This window comes from Engystomops pustulosus, chromosome 1 (genome assembly GCF_040894005.1).
Source record: "Engystomops pustulosus chromosome 1, aEngPut4.maternal, whole genome shotgun sequence".
NCBI lineage: Eukaryota > Metazoa > Chordata > Amphibia > Anura > Leptodactylidae > Engystomops > Engystomops pustulosus.
This window is the reverse complement of record NC_092411.1, coordinates 254,398,947-254,420,086: the sequence shown is the minus strand read 5'-3', so window position 1 is coordinate 254,420,086 and position 21,140 is coordinate 254,398,947. Positions and strand designations below refer to the sequence as shown.

Genomic DNA, 21,140 nt, shown 5'->3' with positions numbered 1-21,140 from the left:
TTGGTCGTTAGTCGTACCGTGCACCACAGTTCTGCAGCACGAATAAAGTGCACCAAAAAAAGTTGTTGCACTCTGTTGGAGCATTACAGAGCATCACCGTTTTTGATAAATCTGGGCCATTGTGCTTTTATCTGCATCACTATGAATGGCAAACAGAGGCCCATTCTCCTGGGGCGCAACTGCACATATTAAATACCATCACTATCAAGTATAATTTGTAATACTATATAAAAAAAGTTATGGAATTTAAAAAAAATGGAAACACAAAAACGAAAAAGGGCTGTATCCTCAAGAGGTTAACGTTCTATGTCCGGTATTATTAAACCTCCCCTTATATCTATAAACCTAAAAAATCTGGTTAATATTTTTCACCAGTTCTTCCATTCTAGATGGTCGGATTCCTGATTCAGCTGCTTCTTATACTAAAGATAATTTGGCGAAGTTCTAGTGTAACTTAATATCTGTAATAACTTTCCAAACTGTATATGGCATCTTTCTATTATTACAGGTAAGTTATTTTTCTTGGTTGACGTTGCTTCCCTTTACCAGTTGGGCTGTGAAAGTACACTACAGCTCTTCCATAATTCATCAGGGAGATTGGTTTTCAGGTTTTAGCTTAAGGGTAACCATAGCACAGAGGAATCCATTATTAATGGCAGCTTCAGAGTAAGCTACACCTTTCCATACCAGACGTTATTTCCCTATGGGTGCTGCGGTCATCGCCAGGAGGATTCCCTATTGTTGCAGGGGGAACAGTGCGGCAAGTGAGGTGTCTCTCTAGGGCCTGGACAATGTAAGCGATTTAGTATTTTATCCATGGATGGAGATATATTAACCATGGAGATAAAGCCGGAAGGAGACAGGCAACAAAGAAAAGTCAGGTTTAGGATCGCCTCCTCCTACAGTGGACGGGTGCTGAAAGAAGTCTACACTGATGGAGACTCAGTGGATTCTGAATGTGCCAGCAGCTCGGAGACGGACCAGAACAGCCTACCAAGCGAAACAGATGGCCACCACAACGGCTTTTTAGGGTCAGAGTACGACGAGAGTGAAAATGAACCCGATGACTTGCTGGTCTTAGCAAGAGCCACGAAAGATAGAGGATTTGGGACCAAGCGGGTGAATATTCTCAGTAAGAACGGCACGGTGCGGGGCGTCAAGCATAAAGTCAGTGCAGGCCAAGCTTTGTTTGACAATTTGGCAAAAGTTTTTCAGGTATGTAAAAAAAAAAATCTCCATATTTATTATTGGTATTCACTGGTTAAGGCTTTGTTCACATCGGTGCTGTGGCATCTGTATACAATACACACAATGGTCACTAATGGTGCTCTGTGACTCATAACAGGGTGTAATATCTATGCCTAGGTGTTTGTAGTAGTATATTGTTATATCAGTAGTTTGGGTGGTAGCCCGGGCCCAAGTCTTCTAGAGGGCCAATGGCCACCCAAACCATCCACCAAATTTTATAGTGAGAAGATCCTTCACCCATGAATTCCTTGCACATCTGTTCCTGGTCTCAATACACATGTACACAAGGACTTTTGAAGGTCTTGAACCTGCAGATTGAAAGCAGCAGAAGGGACACATCCACCCCTCATCCTCATAGACTGTAAGCTCTTGTGTCACCCCCTCATCCTCATAGACTGTAAGCTCTTGTTTAACCCCCTTCATCCTCATAGACTGTAAGCTCTTGTGTCCCCCCTCATCCTCATAGAATGTAAGCTCTTGTGTCATCTCTTCATCCTCATAGACTGTAAGCTCTTGTGTCACCCCCTCATCCTCATAGACTGTAAGCTCTTGTGTCACCCCCTCATCCTCATAGACTGTAAGCTCTTGTGTCACCCTCTCATCCTCATAGACTGTAAGCTCTTGTGTCACCCCTCATCCTCATAGACTTTAAGCTCTTGTGTCACCCCCTCATCCTCATAGACTGTAAGCTCTTGTGTCACCCCCTCATCCTTATAAATTGTAAGCTCTTGTGTCACCCCTCACCCTCATAAACTGTAAGCTCTTGTGTCACCCCCTCATCCTCATAGACTGTAAGCTCTTGTGTCACCCCCTCATCCTCATAGACTGTAAGCTCTTGTGTCACCCCTCATACTCATAAACTGTAATCTCTTGTGTCACCCCCTCATCCTCATAGACTGTAAGCTCTTGTGTCACCCCCTTATCCTCATAGTCTGTGAGCTCTTAAGTCAACCCCTTATCCTCATAGACTGTAAGCTCTTAAGTCACCCCCTCATCCTCATAGTCTGTAAGCTCTTGTGTCACCCCCTCATCCTCATAGTCTCTAAGCTCTTGTGTCACCCCCTCATCCTCATAGACGGTAAGCCCTTAAGTCACCCCCTCATCCCCATAGACTGTAAGCTCTTGTGTCACCCCTTCATCCTCATAGTCTGTAAGCTCTTGTGTCACCCCCTCATCCTCATAGACTGTAAGCTCTTGTGTCACCCCTTCATCCTCATAGTCTGTAAGCTCTTGTGTCACCCCCTCATCCTCATAGACTGTAAGCTCTTGTGTCACCCCCTCATCCTCATAGTCTGTAAGCTCTTAAGTCAACCCCTTATCCTCATAGACTGTAAGCTCTTGTGTCACCCCTCATCCTTATAGACTGTAAGCTCTTAAGTCACCCCCTCATCCTCATAGACTGTAAGCTCTTGTGTCACCCCATCATCCTCATAGACTGTAAGCTCTTGTGTCACCCCTCATCCTCATAGACTGTAAGCCCTTGTGTCACCCCCTCATCCTCATAGACTGTAAGCTCTTGTGTCACCCCCTCATCCTCATAGACTGTAAGCTCTTGTGTCACCCCCTCATCCTCATAGACTGTAAGCTCTTGTGTCACCCCCTCATCCTCATAGACTGGAAGCTCTTGTGTCACCCCCTCATCCTCATAGACTGGAAGCTCTTGTGTCACCTCCTCATCCTCATAGACTGTAAGCTCTTGTGTCACCCCCTCATCCTCAGACTGTAAGCTCTTGTGTCACCCCCTCATCCTCATAGACTGTAAGCTCTTGTGTCACCCCCTCATCCTCATAGACTGTAAGCTCTTGTGTCACCCCCTCATCCTCATAGACTGTAAGCTCTTGTGTCACCTCCTCATCCTCAGACTGTAAGCTCTTGTGTCACCCCCTCATCCTCATAGACTGTAAGCTCTTGTGTCACCCCCTCATCCTCATAGACTGTAAGCTCTTGTGTCACCCCCTCATCCTCATAGACTGTAAGCTTAATATCTACATACATTATTTTTAATGTATTTAACTTTTATACTTTATTTATGAGCCCCACTTCAAGTTAACTGAGCTGAACCTTACAAAAGGTTTCATATATCGGGCTCAACACAGGATAAAGGAAGAGGATTCCCATTTCCTATTTTTGCATGTATCCACCATTTGTTTATGAGGCTCCTTCTCTTACAATTGTTTTCCTGAAATATCCATCCTACCCTGAAATAATGTTATTTTCACATTCATCGCTATACCATATGCTATATCTTTGTATGTACAAATTCCAGCACTCTGCAGTATAGACGTCTGCCTAGTAATATTTCAATGTTTATGTTGTAGAATATGATAGGATTCCTGCTGCAGGGAGATCATAAAGCTCCAGCAGCGCTAAACTAGAATTATAATACATAATTTATATATTCTGTATACCTGCAATGATAGGGTGAAGCCTAAGGTGATAGGAATGTATCCGTTTCACTATAACATATGTCCACCTGTCAGTGTAAATATTCATGAAAGTAAACTCTACATTTCATTTGACAAATGTCATATACTTAAAATGCAACTCAATTTACCTGAGGGAGGTAGGTATCTTCATCTAGTGGCAGGGTCCGCACCAGCACTGGGTATACAGAGCTTCTGGGGGCCCCCACATAAGGCTGTACATAAGGAATCCATGGTGGTGAGGGGGCTGTATCAAATGAATTCATAGGGTGTGAGGGGGGCTTTATATAAAATAACCATTAGGCAGCTGTTTGGGGTAATAAACTAGAGAATATTTTAGGCAACCGGAGTTTGTTTTAGTTTCTAAATTTGTAATGCCGCCCAGCTGGAGTCGACCTTGTCTAGTGGAGCAATGGAATGCTCAGAAAGAAGCATGATTGGATGGCCTAAGGCTCAATTCACACCTGCATTCCGTAGGTTCCGTTCCCCTTCCGTTATGACAAAAAATGGTAAAAAGTTTTTACCTGAATTGCCACGCGATGGGATTGTGGCGCATCGGCGCCGGCGTGCACGCGACGGAAGTCGGGGCGTGGCCGTCGGAAAACCCGTCGGATTCAGAGAAATCGCCCTATTTTTAAAAAAAAAATGTGTCGCTGGACACACACTTACCTGCACCCGGCCTAGCTTGGTGAACTTCAGTGCACTCTGACGGAATTCAGCGCAGCAGCGCCACCTTGTGGACATCGGGGGAACTACCTTAGTGAATCGCCGGAAGACCCGAAGCCTCCACAGAGAACGCGCCGCTGGATCTCGAATAGACCGGGTAAGTAAATCTGCCCCAGTGTCTTTTTTTCCCACTATCATAACAGAATTTATAGAAGAAGGAAACTTTCCTATATTAAAGTCATTAGGGAACAGGAGGTGAAAAGAGACTTTCAGTTCGCCTACCGTTCTTAGTTTTAGTTACCATAGCCTAAAATGGAGAGGTAAACTAAAACTACCAATGCAGCCTTAGTCAGACGGTTATTGTTGCATATTTAACGTGTGTCTTTTAGCATCCGATTAAAGGGTGCGTTTTTTCCCCCAGTATGGAATGGCGCTGGCTTCCTCGTATTGGCGTGATAAAAAACTTCTTTTATTTATATAAAACAATCGTATTGAATAAAAAAGATTTAAAAATATATTGTTGCATATTACACCCTGCTGATAACGTATTTCCATAAACTCTACAGTGATAAGTTCCTTATGGTTCTATGCTGGGTAAATAAAAGCAGTCATCACAGTCATCCTGGAGGTATGAATACTGATTGTTGTATTCTTCATGAATTTACAGGACAATTAAGAAATAGTATGTATTGAAATGTAATTTAATCCTGAAAAGTATCCTGCCTTTTTTCCACTTTTGCATAAGTTTCTATTTCCCACTCATTGGAAATCTACAACTTGGCACAGATTTTCTGATGGATCCAGAGTTGCACCAGCCATGATGCGAGTTAAGACTCTTGCCTCAGGCTGCACCCCCTGCAGGAAGAGGGGCGGCAGGATCATGGGTGCAGTTACCTGCTACAAAGCAGGAGCTGCTACTTAAAAATAGTGTCTCTTCACACCTGATGTCAGCATGGATATGAGATGTAGCATGGAGAACCCACTTATTAAAAAAATAACCTAATACATTACTACTGGATGGGGAAGAGGGGGCGCCATTCTGTAGCTCGCCTCAGGCAGCAGAGAATTTAGGATCAACCCTGGAAGGAGCATCTTTTCTTTTAATGGGCAGTGAGACCAATTTCTTTTAAAATAGAGCCAGTCCTAGGCAGAATGATTTTGAAAGATCACACATAAACCATAGTTTAGGAGTATCCGTGAAAAACTGCGGCCAGACTTAGGCAAATTGCCTGTGAAAAATCGACCATAACAGGCGGTTTTTGTGGCTGGTTTTGACCACCTTCGTATGCAATTAGCCTTATGTCTCATTTTATGAGCCACAACTTATTCTGGCTTTAAAAACCTAAAAAATTCAGGATAATTTTGCCTAAAGCAAGTAGAAATCATAGCTCAAATTTTTGCCAGTCCCATAGATATTATGTTCTAGCACATGGAGGGAAAAAGATAAGCCTGATTTATTACAAAACATTGGCCTTTTAATAAATTAGAAGCATCTTGCTCCAGTACACAGGGGATCAAGGCTTGAGTATGAAATGTCAAACATGATAGATTTTTCCCCTCTTTTTACTTTGCTTAATTTAAGCCAAAATTAATGATTCTGCATAGTTGTAATAAAAGTTTATAGCAAAGTGAAATAAATGAACAGATGCTAATATTTTCTCACTGCAATGCCAAAGCAAGACTGGGGTCCTCTTCTCCACGTATGTCTTCTTCTGGTCTTCTGGTTCCCGGTAGTGCGTACATATGCATGTCTATGCATCCTGCCCATGTGCACAACAGTGACTTCATAGTGTGTGTGTGGGCATCTGGAGGTGAGCGCCGGAGCGTAAGTATTAAGTTTATTTTTTATAAATTCGCACATAAGCTTTTCAACAAAATTTGGGCTTATACCTGAGTACATACGAGGGCGGTTCAATAAGTTCCCTGTGTTTGACGACAGAGGGCATTCCTGAGGGAAGTTGGTGTTATCATGATGTGCTCCCATCGATCAAACAACGGCAATCCGTATCCTTGCGTTTACAATCACCAACGTTTGCCTGTGAGTCAGGGAACATCATAGACTTGGTTTTGAGTCAAAATTTTTAACCCGTGCTTTCCAAAATCCATTTATTAACCACCATATACAGGAGCCATTGTCTGCTGCTGCTGTGACAGTTGGAAGCTGAGCCGTGATTGGTTGCTGCTCTGCCACATTGATATGAGCTCTGAGCTGTGATTGGTTACTATAGGCAATGAGTATAAGACACTTATGTGTGAGGTAAGATGGATAGGGATACAGAGATAGGGGGAGATTTATCAGAAATGTCTTATGTAAAACTGTTTCAGTTGCCCATGGAAACCAATCAAAGATCAGCTGTAATTTTATAAACAGCTGTGCATAAATAAAACTTGAGCTCTGATTGGTTGCCATGGGCAAGTAGAGCAGTTTGGCTCTCAGACACTTCTGATAAATCTCCTCATAGACAAAGTGACAGTCAGGGACAGAGACAGTCTCTGGAATGAGAGTGTCAGAGATAGGCAGTCACTGGAATGAGACTGCCTGCGACAGGCAGTCACTGGATTGAGACTGCCTGCGACAGGAGCTACAGCTAGTATTACATAAAAATTAAAATATGCAGGGGAAAAAAAGTAATAAAATCTTCATTGCCTTTTCAGATCCACCTATTGTGTAATCATTACTGTTTTGGATTAAGCTAATTACGGATCCTGCTGTCTTCTATCCATACTCATTAACACAGCTATTCATGTCACTACATTTCATTACTCGTATAATAGCACTTGAAAATATTTGAGAATCTAATTTCCATTTTATCTCTTTTATTTACTAGAAGTAGTATGACAATGTATTTGTGGAAGGGAACCGGAGATGTCTGATATATCTGACACTTATTGGGAGTAACTTTTTGGGCGCAAAACTTTGGCGGGGCTTATGATTCCACAATTTTTATGGCGCTTCTATTTTTCAGACATGTTTTTGGCACAATTTGTGGTGCAAAAAGAGAGAAACTAAAAGCTTGTCTAGGGAGTTCTAAACCTTTTTGTCAGCGCAACATTAATCCCTTGCACCACAAACTTGCATCCTAAAAATTATAGCACGGTTTCAGTGCCACCCTTTGACAAAATTAATAAATGTCCCTCTCTGTGTAGTGGTCAGACCAGATCAGCTTCCATTCAGCCAGTGGCGGAGTCAAAATAGGTAGGGGTGGTCAGACAATGGGGGAGGAGTTAGCACAGACAAATCCCCTACTTAAGGACACCCAATTTAAAGAAGACCCCTATTTAAAAAGGGACCCCTCTGCCCACTGATGCTTTACTTCAGTCCCAGACTGTAATGATCATCTGTAAGGTGTCTGTAATGAAGCTTTTTTGATGATCTTGATTTGATTTGCTGTATTTGATTACAGCAAATAATTTTGAAAATCTAATTGTCACTGGGGCAGAAACATTTTTTGTCTGGATCTACAATTATGAAATATACAGCTTGGACTTACATACAAATTCAACTTAAGAACAAACCTATGGAACCTATCATATTGTATGTACCCGTGCAGGCAGTTTGCACTGAAAAAATATGTAATGTCCGACAGAAAAATGGTGCAGGGGCTTTGATAAATCTGGGCCATTGACTCTGGTTGGTGAGTTCTTATTATATGGAAATGATTGTAGTGTTAAATAATAGCAGTAAATTTTTTGCAGTTGCAATATTTGGGTCGCAACTATTTGTATGTAAATTTAAAGCAGTTTTTGGATCATTCCTACAATCAATGAAACATTCTTGTAAATATATATTTGGCAGTGCTTTAACAGTATGTCTGATCTGATTATTCATTATCAATGATTAGTGCTTTCTGTATAGTTTTTATAGTGAAGCCGTGCATGACTGTTATCTGTACGACCTGCAGTGAAATAATTGGTCATTTAGAATTTGCACATAATATTGAAAGTATCTTCATGGTCTCCATAGTACCATATATACTTGTGTACAAGCCAAGTTTTTCAGCACAAATTATGTGCTGAATAAAACCTAACTCGGCTAATAATGACTTAATATAAAAAAAAAACTTACATACTCACCTGCCGATGCTCCCTGCAGCTCCTCTTTCTTCTTCTTTTCAAGTGTAACAGAGTGGGCAGAGACTTGTCCATGCACTCTGCTCGCAGGCGCATCCTATGACACGGCAATGTTGACATCATAGTGTGCTTCGATGGGCAGAGCACACTGCCCACTCTGTTACACACAAAGAGAAGAAGGAGGCGCAACGGGTGTAAACCGGAAGGGGAGAATGTAAGTTTTTTTTATTATACACTGAGGGAATGCAGGGCATTTAATTCAAAGGAAGGCTGCAGAGCATTTAATTAACAGGGGGGCTGCCTGACATTTCATTGGGGAACTTCAGGGGCTGCACGGCATTTTATTGAGGGGTGGCTGCAGGGCAATTAATTAGGGGGGCTGCTGCAGGGCATTTCTTTACTGAGGGAGGCTGCTGGGCATTACATTACTTGGGGAGGCTGTGACCAATCCATCTCTCCATCATATTGTGACATCCTGTGGGCACTCATCATCTCCCGCTAATATTGTGACTTTCCCCCTTTAATGTGGCTTCACATCTCCCCCTGAAATTGTGGCTTCTCATATCCTTTCTTATTGAGAATCATCTAATCTCCTCATATTGTGGCCCCTTTCAGTTCTTCCTCAGATTATGGCCCCTTGGTATCTCCCCTCTTAATGTGGCCCCCTCTCATCTCCCTCTCTTATTGGGGCCCCCTTTAATTTTCTCCTCATATTGTAACCCCTCATTTCCCCCCTCTTGTTGCAAGCCCCCTGGTATCTCCCCTTCTTATTTTGACCCGCTTGTTGGCCCCCTTATTTGTGGCACCCTCATCTCGACCTCTTATTTTCATCCCACTCATCTCCCTCCTCATATTGTGACCTTTCACATCCCCCTTATTTGTGGCCCTCTCATTTTCCCACTGTTATTGTGGTCCTACCCCCCTACAATGCAGTTAAAAAATAAAAACCACCATATACTTACCTTTCCACGTTACCCAGTATCTTGTCTCCTCTTCTTCTCTGCTGCAGTCACAGGTTTGCAGGTGATTGCATCATCATATGCTTCCAACTTGCTGCAAACAGCTGCAGAGAGACAATACTGATGTGGAGAGCTCAGTAGGAGGAGTTAAGCCAAACTAAGCAATTGTGGGAGAAGAGCCTTGGTGAGAGCGGTAAAGAACCCCATTATCATTATGACTGAGCTCCAGAGATTATGCGCTTGACGTCACCCCCTGCTCAATGGAGTAGCTGTATGCGCGTGTTTCAGCCTGGAAGTCCCGTGTCTGACACCGGAGAAATGGACTGCGATATGCTGCACAAAGGTAAATATTTATAAGTGGTTATTGTACGATTGAAAAACACCTGTATTGTCTGGAAATTGATTCATGTAAAGAAGAAATTTGTCTTGCAAACTATCTCCTTGTGTGAACAATCTTTGATTCATTTATGCTGAGCTCCATGACCCAGCCAATTGCTGACTCGTGAGAATTGAGATGAAAGGAAAGTAAAAGAATCTGCCTGACCAACCCCTCTAACTAAATAACCATACATACAACTTTGTGAATTGGAAAGTGATTGGTCACAATCTGCAAAAAACACACTTTATTAACATACAAATCATATAACAATTTTGTACAGGTTAAAATGATGGGTGAGCAGAGTTCTTGACAGACCCCAAATATTGCTACAGATATGTTCAACAAGAATTCCCATCTGGTCCTTTCTTCCATTATTTATACTCAGAAAACACACTCGGCGTGCTGTGCCACAACTACCAAAACCACTGGCCACCAACCTCCTAGCCAGTAGCGAGAGCAGAGGTGACTAACCATTAAACTTAGTAAAACCAACCAGGTCCTAAAAGGGGAGGCCACCCAATGAAGGATCCTGGCATAAATCCTCTAAACTTCCAGACTTGAATAACCACCACCATATTTTCATCAAATTATTATCAACTTTAAAATTGTATTTGCTGTTGCCAAGAACCCCGCCCCGCCCTACATCCTAAACTAACCTGGCCACTACCCCACCTGACAGAGAAAATTAACTACTTGTATCCCGTCTCCCAAAACCACATGAGTGACCCTAATACAAACAAAGCTACGGGAGGGTGGATGGGCCAATTTTCTCAAGCCAAAAGATGGCTGCCCTTCCTAAGCCCTGTATATAAACCCCTCACTATCTCCTCCCCCCAATTCAAACCCACCTATCATCTGAGCACTGATGCTTCACCCCCCTTTAACCACTCCACCCATCATTTTTCTCTCCTCTCATCCCTGCCTGTCATGGCCGCACTGCGCCAACCTGCAGACGGCTACATGCTAACATGACCCAGGCAATTGCTGACTCGGCGAGAATTGAGATGAAAGGAAAGTAAAAGAATCTCCTGACCAACCCCTCTAACTAAATAACCATACATACAACTTTGTGAATTGGAAGGTTATTGGTCACAGCCTTTATTGAAAATGCTTTTACAATCTGCAAAAAACAAACTTTATTAATATACAAATCATATAACAATTTTGTACAGGTTAAAATGATGGGTGAGCAGAGTTCTTGACAACAGACCCCAAATATTGCCACAGATATGTTCCACAAGAATTCTCCTCCGGTCCTTTCTTCCATTATGTATACTCAGAAAACATGCTCGGCGTGCTGTGCCACAACTACCAAAACCACTAGCCGCCAACCTCCTAGCCAGTGGCAAGAGCAGAGGTGACTAACCATTCAACTTAGTAAAACCAACCAGGCCCTAAAAGGGAGGCCACCCCATGAAGGATCCTGGCATAAATCCTTCCGGACTTGAATAACCACCACCATATTTTCATCAACTTATTATCAACTTTAAAATTGTATTTGCTGTTGCCAAGAACCCCGCCCCGCCACCGCATGCCAGCTTGACCCCTTAAGAAGGCATGCCCCTCCACACCCGCACGGCAAAACCAGCCACTTCCGCCAAACTATAATTGAACACATCCAATCCCAAATCCGTCAGGTGCACTCCATCTGGGCCCGTATAACTCGCCTCTTCTTCAAGCAACTCATGACGTACAACCAGGCCTCCATTCAATTGCACAAACTTTGAGATGCTCTTATTTATTTAAGGGCTTGCACAGACACTGCATTCCTCCACCGTAACCTGCGAACCATCTCCGACCAAACCAATAAACATCCCGCATGCTCATCTAACAGTTATAACATGTCCCTTTTTACCGCCTTAATCAATGGCCGCATTGGAAAACTACCCACATCGTTACCCCCCACATGCAACACCAACACATCAGGTATACCCCATTTCTTAAACGCCTCCTCCAACCGGAACCTCACCTTGTCCCAAACACAATAACAGACACCTGACTAAACCACCACTCCTGCATACTACCCCACAACTAACGCGCGTGAACCTAACGCTCCACCCTATGCAACCGTACGTATGAACGGAAGTGCCGCGACTCCCACCTACCAATGCGCTTCACCTCATCCTCCGACATCCCCCACCTAGCGGCTTCCGTAGCCGCCCCTATCCGGAAGGAATGTGAACAATATTCCCCCTCCCTTAAACCCAGGGCCTTTAAGCATGTGCTAAAAACTGATACAAATTGATATCTAGATAGGGGAGACCCATCCGCATGAATAAACACTGGACCACCCGCGCTCGAACGCACCCCCAAAAATGTCTCATATCTTGCTGCCGGACACACTTCATTCCCCCCCAACCTGCGCATTGTCACCAAAAACCCCCTTCCAGACCGATCTGACTTTGTCCCCCAACACAACCTCATGTAATTGAATACCCCGGGGGCTGCTTTTACTGGGACTAACCAACTCACCCACCCGGAACGCCCCAAAAAATGCCCAAGAAAAAACCACCCCAAATAAAACCCGTTCATGCCCGGAAACACACACAGCTGGCAAGATTCCTAGCAACTCTTGTAACAGATTGAACGACATCGGCCTCCTACTATCAGGAAGACCGACCCGCCTAACGATAAAAGACTGCGTGTCATCCTCACCACCACACAGTTTAAACAAAAATGATAAAGCAGCCAACAATCTCTGAACCCCTGCCCTGGAAACCATTATCCAACAACGCTGACACGTAACATATTACTGCCTCCGCTCTAAACCAAGACAACCCCCAGCACACCAATCATCCTGGAAAACAAACCGCAACCTCCATACCTTGTGATATGCCAACCACGTTGAAGGCGCCAACAATCTCTGAATCCAGTATAAGATATTTAAGTTACCAACTCCCACAACTCGTCCAGGCACCGCTTCGGCTCCCTTGCCACTCCCGGCACCAACTCTCTGAATTTTTCCAGCTGTAGGCGAGACAAAGCATCCGCTATAGTGTCATCCACTCCCGGTACATGAGCTGCGCAAAACATCACATTCCAATTCAGGCAGCGCAACACCAAATGTCTTAACAGAACAATAACTTCTGGAGAAGATACCGTTTGCTGATTGATGATCTGAACTACAGACATGTTGTCACAATGAAACACCACACATTTGTCTGCTAGCTGACTCCCCACAATTTTACTGACATAACGATTAGGAATAGCTCCAACAGACACAAATTAGCCGCCCAGTGCCCAGGCCACTGCCCCGCACACCATTTGCTATCAAAGAACGCACCGTATCCAACTGCTCCGGCCGCATCCGTATACAGATGAAGCTCAGCATTGGAAATCGGAGACGCCATCCACAATGTCCTGCCGTTGTAATTGGCTAAAAACTGTCCCACACCCTCAAATCAGCTCTATGCCCACTTTGCAATCTGATAAAGTGATCTGGCCGGCGCACCCCCGCTGTCGCCTGCGCTAACCGATGACAAAAAACCCTCCCCATCGGCATAATGCGGCAAGCGAAATGCAATTTTCCCAACAACGACTGCAACTGATGAAGCGTAAGTTTTTTCTTTACCAATGCTTCCTGGACTCCCAAACGAAGATCAGCGAGCTTAGACTCAGGAAACCGACACTCCATTCTTACTGAGTCTACTGAGCCATTTGTGCCCAAAAAACACAACATCATCACCGGGCCCTCTGTTTTATCCGCCGCAAATGGCACCCCAAACTCGGCAAACACCTTCTCCAACGTAGTGAGTAACACTTTACAGCCATAACCTGATGCACACACAAAAAATCATCTAAATAATGAATGACTGACTTTGAACCCGACATCTCCCGGACGACCCACTCCAAAAAGGTGCTAAACGCTTCAAAGTATGCACACGATATGGAGCAGCCCATGGGGAGGCACGCATCTACATAAAAACGATCCTCAAAACAACATCCCAACAAATGCATGGATTCCGGGTGAACTGGTAACAAACGAAAGACGGCCTCAATGTCCGCCTTTGCCATGAGTGCTCCCTGCCCCGATCCCTGCACCAGCGCTACTTCTGCGTCTAATGACGTGTATGATACCGATGTCAATGAGGCATCAATGTCATCATTAACTGACGCCCCCTTTGGGTAGGACAAATGGTGGATAAGCCAAAACTTGCCTTCCTCCTTCTTTGGGACCAAACCCAGCGGTGACACTCTCAAGTCCGCTACCGGTGGTGATGTAAATGGGCCCAACATCCTACCCAATGCCACCTCCTTACCCAACTTCTCCCTGGCTATAGCAGGAGACTCAGCTGACTGACTTTAAATTCTGACTTCAAATTCTTTGCAAAACAAGCCCCCAACCCCTCTCTGAACGGAATCCGAAAACCCACTCTAAACCATTCAACCAACAAACCTGCCAGCTGTGCCCTCCCCCTCTTAAAACATCTGGAGAAGGGGTGATTACTTCCCCCGCAACCTGAGTACTCGTGCCAGAAAATACAAGAAGCCCTCCATGTGCAGGAGCTTTCGTTAAATATCGCCAGCACACACCCCTTTTATCCCCGTCCAACGGGCTTCCAAGCTTCCCCCCGTCGGACCCTGGCTGAAAAGGCAATCCCGCCCTGGCACACCCCCAAAGTACGACCCCTTTCTGACTACCTTGGGCACTGTCATCAACCGCATCCACAAGTCTATATCCCTGTGATCCCATTCTGATGACAGCTGCACCGCCATCCACTGACGAAACTGCTTGTCATATTGCAGCCATGCCGTACCCCATAAGTCTTATAGGCATCCCACACCATCACAAAATAACACCACAGTGCACAGCAGCACTTCGGATGTTTTTCCCCTACTACGCTTGCCAATATAGAGAAGGCATTTAACCAGTTCCCAAACGTACGCGGGATCAACCTAAAACGCCTGCGCTCCTCATCCTCTTCCCGCACTAATACCCCCGGTCCAAACTGCTACCGGACACGCTCGCTGCGACCCCTGAGCCTCTTCAACCACTTTCACTAACCGCTGAACACCCTGCAATATCTCTTGTAGCACCCCAACCGAGGACATCCCAGCCCCTGCCAGCGCAATCCCGCTATCATGTCCTAGTGCTATATGTGCAGACCCTTGGGTCAGTGTATGTGTCCCTGTAGACCCACCTGATTGGGCAGCCCTGGCAGAGAGGTAGCCCTGCCGCAAGAACTCCTGGCGAGGCCACTGCACCTGCCGCTGCACCTGCAACCGTCACTGGCACTGGCTCGACTACTGCCATGCTGGGAACCACCAAAACACCTGCCGAAGGTGCTAGGACCTGTCCTGGCAGAGCCGTGCCCAAGGCCTGCCGCAATGTCTCCAGAATAGCCGCCTCGGCGCTGCCGCTAGCCTGTAATGTAAAAAGAACAGAGGAGACACCGCGCACAAGAGCCTGATCCCCCGCCTGACACCACACACTGCTGCCGGGTGCTTCCAAAATCGGCTGACACCTCCCAGCAGCCCTATGCCCGCCCTCGCTAGACTCTCCTGGCGCCATACAACCTCCTGGAGGGGGTGAAAGCCCCCCCTCCCCGCTTCGAGCGGGGCCGCCTGCCTGGCACCCGCCCTTCGCGTCTCTGGACTGGAGCTGTAGACCCTGGTGAGGGCCCTATGCACCCTGGGGGGGGGGCTATCCTCCAGCTCCCCCAGCGCGTCGACAAGGCTTCTGTGCCCGGCTGCAGTTCCTGGCCAGCCTCTAATGCCGACCTCCTCCGACCCCACAGCACCCGGGCCCCTCACCGCATATGTTGGTGCCGCTTGTTGCGGCCTCTTTGCAGAGCCACTGCCTCCTGGCGCCCTTCTCGAACCCCCGGAACTCACCGCTGAGCTGGTGGTGCAGCCACTCTGTCCCCTTGTCCTGGCTCCAGGCCCTGCCTCCTCTTCCCGTGGCGCTGCGCACGCTCCACCCTTCTTCGCCGCCTTGCCACCACTGCGCCTCTTCTCCCCGCTGCCTCGTGGTCGACACCATCTTGGATCCTCCGACTGCTCCCCGGACAGGAACTTGCTGCGACTCGGCCTGCTCTTCGCCCGACGCACCGCGGGAACTCTTCTGCTGGCTGCTTCCCGAACCACTGGGCACCGCACTCGACCTCCACAGACCATGACGTGAGGATCCCAATGGGTTCAACCGCTCCAGAGGCCGTGATTGTCTAGAACTGGCTGGCCGTCCGGGTGAGTCGATGCCGTCCCTCTCCATAGCCTGCATCTGGTTCTTGACCCACTCCAGGCCCTTAGCCCTGGCCTGCTCCCTCATCCTCTCTAAAAAGGCCTCTACCTCCGCCATCTGCCTATACCACTTTCTATGACTAACGCGCCTAACCCCTAAGCCTAGTGCCCCTAGCTGCCCACTGATTGGCCCTGACCTATCAACTCTCTGACCTGACAACCTTCTCTGACAATTTTCTCAAGCCAAAAGATGGCTGCCCTTCCTAAGCCCCGTATATAAACCCCTCACTATCTCATCCCCCCGATTCAAACCCACCTATCATCTGAGCACTAATGCTTCACCCCCCTTTAACCACTCCACCCATCATTTTTCTCTCCTCTCATCCCTGCCTGTCATGGCCGCACTGCACCTACCCTGCAGACGGCTACGTGCTAACAGACATGCAGCAGGGAGATGGGAGATGCGCATACATTGTGCAAAACACATGAAGGACTCCGATGCTATGAGAAATAAGGTTCTCTGGTCTGATGAGACGACAAGAGCTTCCTGGTGTTAATTCTAAGTGGTATGTGTGGAGAAAACCAGGCGCCGATCATCAGCTGCCAAATACAATCCCAACACTGATTAAATACCTGCCAAAACACCTGCTAAATTCAGTCCCGACAGGATGACTGGTTGCGATTGAAGGAAAGATGAATGTGGCCAAGTACAGATACAGAGATATCCTGGATGAAATCCTCTTCATGATGCTCTGGGCCGAAGGTTCACCTTCCAACAAGACATTGACCCTAAGCAAACAGATAAAATAACAAAGCAGCGGCTTCAGAACATCTCTGTGACCATTCCTGACCGGCCCAGCCTGAGCCCTGACCTAAACCCAATTCAGCATCTCTGGAGAGACTTAAGAATAGCTTCCACCAATGTTCACCATCCAACCTGAGGGAACTGGAGAGAATCTGAAAAGAGGAGGCAAAGGATCCCCAAATCCAGGTGTGAAAAACTTGTAGCATCATTCCCAAGAAGACTCCTGGCTGTACTGGCTCCAAAGCTGCTTATACTTATACTGCTTGTACTGGCTCCAAAGGGGCTGAATACTTATGTCCATGTGATATTTCACTTTTCTAGTTTAACAAAATAGCAAAAATATCTGCCATGTATTCTTGAATAAATCTTTTTCAGCAAAGGAGCGCTCGGATTGCCATTCTATACTGCTCCCTCAGTACTTGTGTAGTGCGCAGGAAGTGTGGACTGAGCACTGAGCACTGAGGAAGTTGAAGTGTAACAGTCAGTAAAGCCAGATCACAGAGGGGTTCAGTATAATTTAATAAGTTGATTTTAAAATCACGGTGCCTGGATCTATGAGTAAATGTCCCTGTTTTATCACGATGGATTTTGATGGTAAATTCTCTTTAAATTATCAATTTGTGTCTGAAAACTCTCTTATGAAATCTACTTATTTCGAGACAAGAAGTAATTATAGTTTTAGAAATTTGATATTTATTTTCAGTAATGTACAGTTACATTGTATATATGGATGTGTTACTACGGAGCAATGAGCGCAGCCACCTACATAGTCAGCTTTGTGCTATTGCACATGCTGCTTCCAGATATTTAGAAGTCCCATGACTTTTGTTCCAATGATAAATGTTAAGGATAAGGAGAAGGCTCCATTTTCCACATCAATGATTTATATTGTCATTTCCCAAGCAATTCATCATATTGATCTGCTTCAGCTGAACGCCTTCATTCATTTCTCAGAATAAGATGGAGGATGGATTGAGTCTAGATAACATGTATCAAAGAAACAGTTGACGATCTCCACTAATAATCTACGTATATCACCTTCTATTTTTCGTTGGATTTTGATTTGTACATTCTTCAACACTCATCTTGGGAGAGTGATGCGGCCATGTAAAATGTTTTCTTATTGTGCCCATCTGGCATATATCCTTTGGTTACGGTAGCCAATGCATGCATGAGATTTGTACTCCAGGTTTCTTGAGAAAAACCTTTGGTAAATTTGCCCCATAGAGTTTATGGCATCTATAAAATAACATGAGAGGAGGGGCAGGGATGGGATAATATGAGGTGAGGGGTGCTGGGGGATAATGTGAGGTGAGGGGTGCTGGGGTAATAATATGAGGTGGGGTCCTGGTGGGAAAACATGAGGTGGAGGGCTGCTGGGGGGATAACATAAGGTGAGGGGTGCTGTGGGGATAATATGAGGTGAGGGTGTGCTGGGGGGATACTATGAGGGGGCCTGAAAATGAGGGAGCCACAATGTAAGGGAGAAATGGTGAAGGCACTAAGACAACATGAGAGAAGGGGTGATGGGGGATAACATGAGATATGGGGTGCTAGGGGGGATAACATGAGGTGGGGGGATCCTGGGGGGATAACATGAGAACATGAGAGGAGGGGTGCTGGAGGGATAACATGAGGTGAGGGGTGCTGGGGGGATAACATGAGGTGAGGGGTGCTGGGGGGATAACATGAGGTGGGCGGTTGCTGGGTGGATAACATGAGGCATTGAGGTGAGGCGTTGCTGGGGGGGATAATATGAGGTGGGAGGGTGCTTGGTTGATAATATGAGGGGGCCTGAATATGAGGGAGCCAGCATTTGAAGTAAAGATAGTTAGGGCACTTAGGGGGAAAATATACTGTGTGGGGGTGGGAAAAGGGGAGGAACAAAAGGTGTGGCTTAGGAGACCTTTTTTCATGACGCGCTACATATTTTTGTCAGTCTTTTGCCACTACAAAAGTTGGGAGGTATGTCGTCAGTACTTTTTGTGCGGATTTTAATGTATGATTACTGTTATTATTATGTTTTTTTAATTGTAAATGTTGTTATTCTCCTTTTTGAACATGTTTTGTCTGAGCTGCTGTTAACAGCATTATGTGATATGCTTTACTGCTTCCACATGGGCCATAGGTACAATAGTCTGGAGATGTTCCCTGATGTCTAGGGAAAGTTTTCTAGGCATGCTATGTGACCTGCCAGAGGTCATTGTGTAGGGAGGTGGAGGAGGTGAGCCGTGACCATCGCCTATTGTGAATTCTGGATCCTATTATAGAGGTGTTATCTTTCATTGTAATCCTGTCTGTGATGATAAAGGGATGACTAGTGGCAAGAGAACTGAATGCTGAATACTATAAGAATACAAGGTGTAATATTAGCAATCAGTGTAAAAATTACCATCAAAATAAGAAGTAAACATAACCCCCCAAAAAATCATAGAAAATATGTATAACTTAACAACTTTATTATTAATTATAATTATTATTTAATTATTAATAAATCTTCAATGGTAAAGGGTAAAACTTGCCCCCAAACCACGGCCCCTCTTATCTTCTAGCTGAACATCTACCGTGTTTTCTGCAGGATTTTAGTTGCTACAAGAGAGAAAATCCTGATATTACCAACTAGTGAGTGTTTGCCTGCAATATAAATGTTAGGACTTCAGTACTTGGACTTTGTCTCTTATAGGCGCCTAATGGGTAAAATAAGGTCTATTGGTTTTGGGAGGAATCATTTGCAATTGGATTGACAACTGGCTGAAGGATCGTAACCAGAAGGTTGTGGTCAACGATTCCTACTCAGAAGGGTCACCGGTTATAAGGGGTGTACCCCAGGGTTCTGTGCTTGACCCAATATTGTTTGCTTGTTTATTAATGTAGAATATAGAAGACAGGATTAATAGCACTTTGTCTATTATTACAGATGACAACAATATGTGTAGTATATTGTAGTCCAGATTTAGGAAGGCCTACACACCAGCCTTGTACAAGCTTTGAAATAATTACAATTCCTAGCGCACCACCAGGGATGGCAATTATTTACCCTCTTACTCTGCGCTAACTCCATAGCCTGCGGCAGTTCTGGCAAAGGTTATAGCATATTTCTATGCCAGGCAGGGTCTGGCATCCAATTGGCTGGTAACTCAATCATTCCCCTAGTACAGTGATGGCGAACCTTTTAGAGCCTGAGTGCCCAAACTTCAACCAAAAGCCACTTATTTATTGCAAAGTGCCAGCGCACTTTAAGCAGTAATGTATTTCTCCTTGTTCATTGACAACTTTCAATCCTTCAGCCTCCCAAGGACACCAACCCAGTTGAAAGGAGGAGGGCATATTCATCTATCATTATAGGAAGGTTCTGCAGGAAGATTCTTTGAGTTCTGTCTGGTGAACTTCATTCTGGGGTGATGGCCTGGGTGCCCACAGAGAGGGTTCCGAGTGCCGCCTCTGGCACCAGTGCCATAGGTTCGCCACCACTGCCCTAGTATAACAGGAGGTTTATGCCTCTTGATATATCTGGCACAACAGGAGTGGTGGTGGCAAATCACGCCCTTGCGTACTATGTGCCACTACATGATAAATCTCCCCCAATGAGAGTTTGGTCATCCACTTGGCAAAAGAGGTTCAATGTGGATAAATATAAGGTTACTTACTTAGGGACAAATAATCTGCACACAGATCATAGATTAAATAAGAGCAGGCAATGTCAATCAGCTGCCTCTAAAGCTAGTAGGATCTTGTCATGTATGATGTATGGACTCTCAGGATAAGGAAGTAATATTTACTTTGGAATATGCCATCCAGTTATGGGCACCAGTCCATAAAACGTAGGCCCTGGTGCTGGTAGGGTACAACGAAAAGCCACAAAAGTAAGGATTACGGAGGGTCTGAGTAATAATGAAAGATTATATTAAAAAGTAGTTCCAGGTTAAACTGACAAGACAAAAGAACTATGGGGAACATTTACTTACATTCCCGCTGTAGTTCACCGAAAATGCATTGTCAACAATAATGCACTGTGCCATGATTCACCAAGATCGTGCGCCAAATATTCTGCAAGTGTCACTTCCCCGCTCATGTCCAACAGAGTTCACCATCTTTTTAGTTGCACATGTAAGTGCTTGGGCTTGCGTCACAATTTGAAATCCCGCGCTCAGTCCGAATCAGTTTGATCATCTGACGGCGCGGTCCCTGAATTGTGTCACATGGAAGCCAGCGCCACAAAAAGATCTCATGTACTAAACGTGGATGTGTTATGTGACTGGGTCCATACACACAGATTAGTTAATTACAAAAAAGGTCCCTAGGGACCTCACTGAGACCCATTGGTCTAAAACTTAACTTTTAATATGTTTAAAAGTCTTGCTTGGATTGCTGAAACCTATTTGAAAACACACGATTAAAATTTCTACAAA

General features: G+C 45.3%; 1 protein-coding gene across 1 annotated transcript in view; it reads left to right on the top strand.

Moving 5' to 3' along the window:
- Positions 1-816: 816 nt before the first annotated feature.
- The window catches only part of GRXCR1 (glutaredoxin and cysteine rich domain containing 1), a 46,083-nt gene continuing 25,759 nt past the window's right edge, over positions 817-21,140 (top strand). The window contains exons 1-2 of the mRNA XM_072145436.1: positions 817-1,215; positions 5,710-5,712. Of these exons, the coding sequence (XP_072001537.1) occupies positions 817-1,215; positions 5,710-5,712 (402 nt within the window). The remainder of the gene's footprint in view (positions 1,216-5,709; positions 5,713-21,140) is intronic.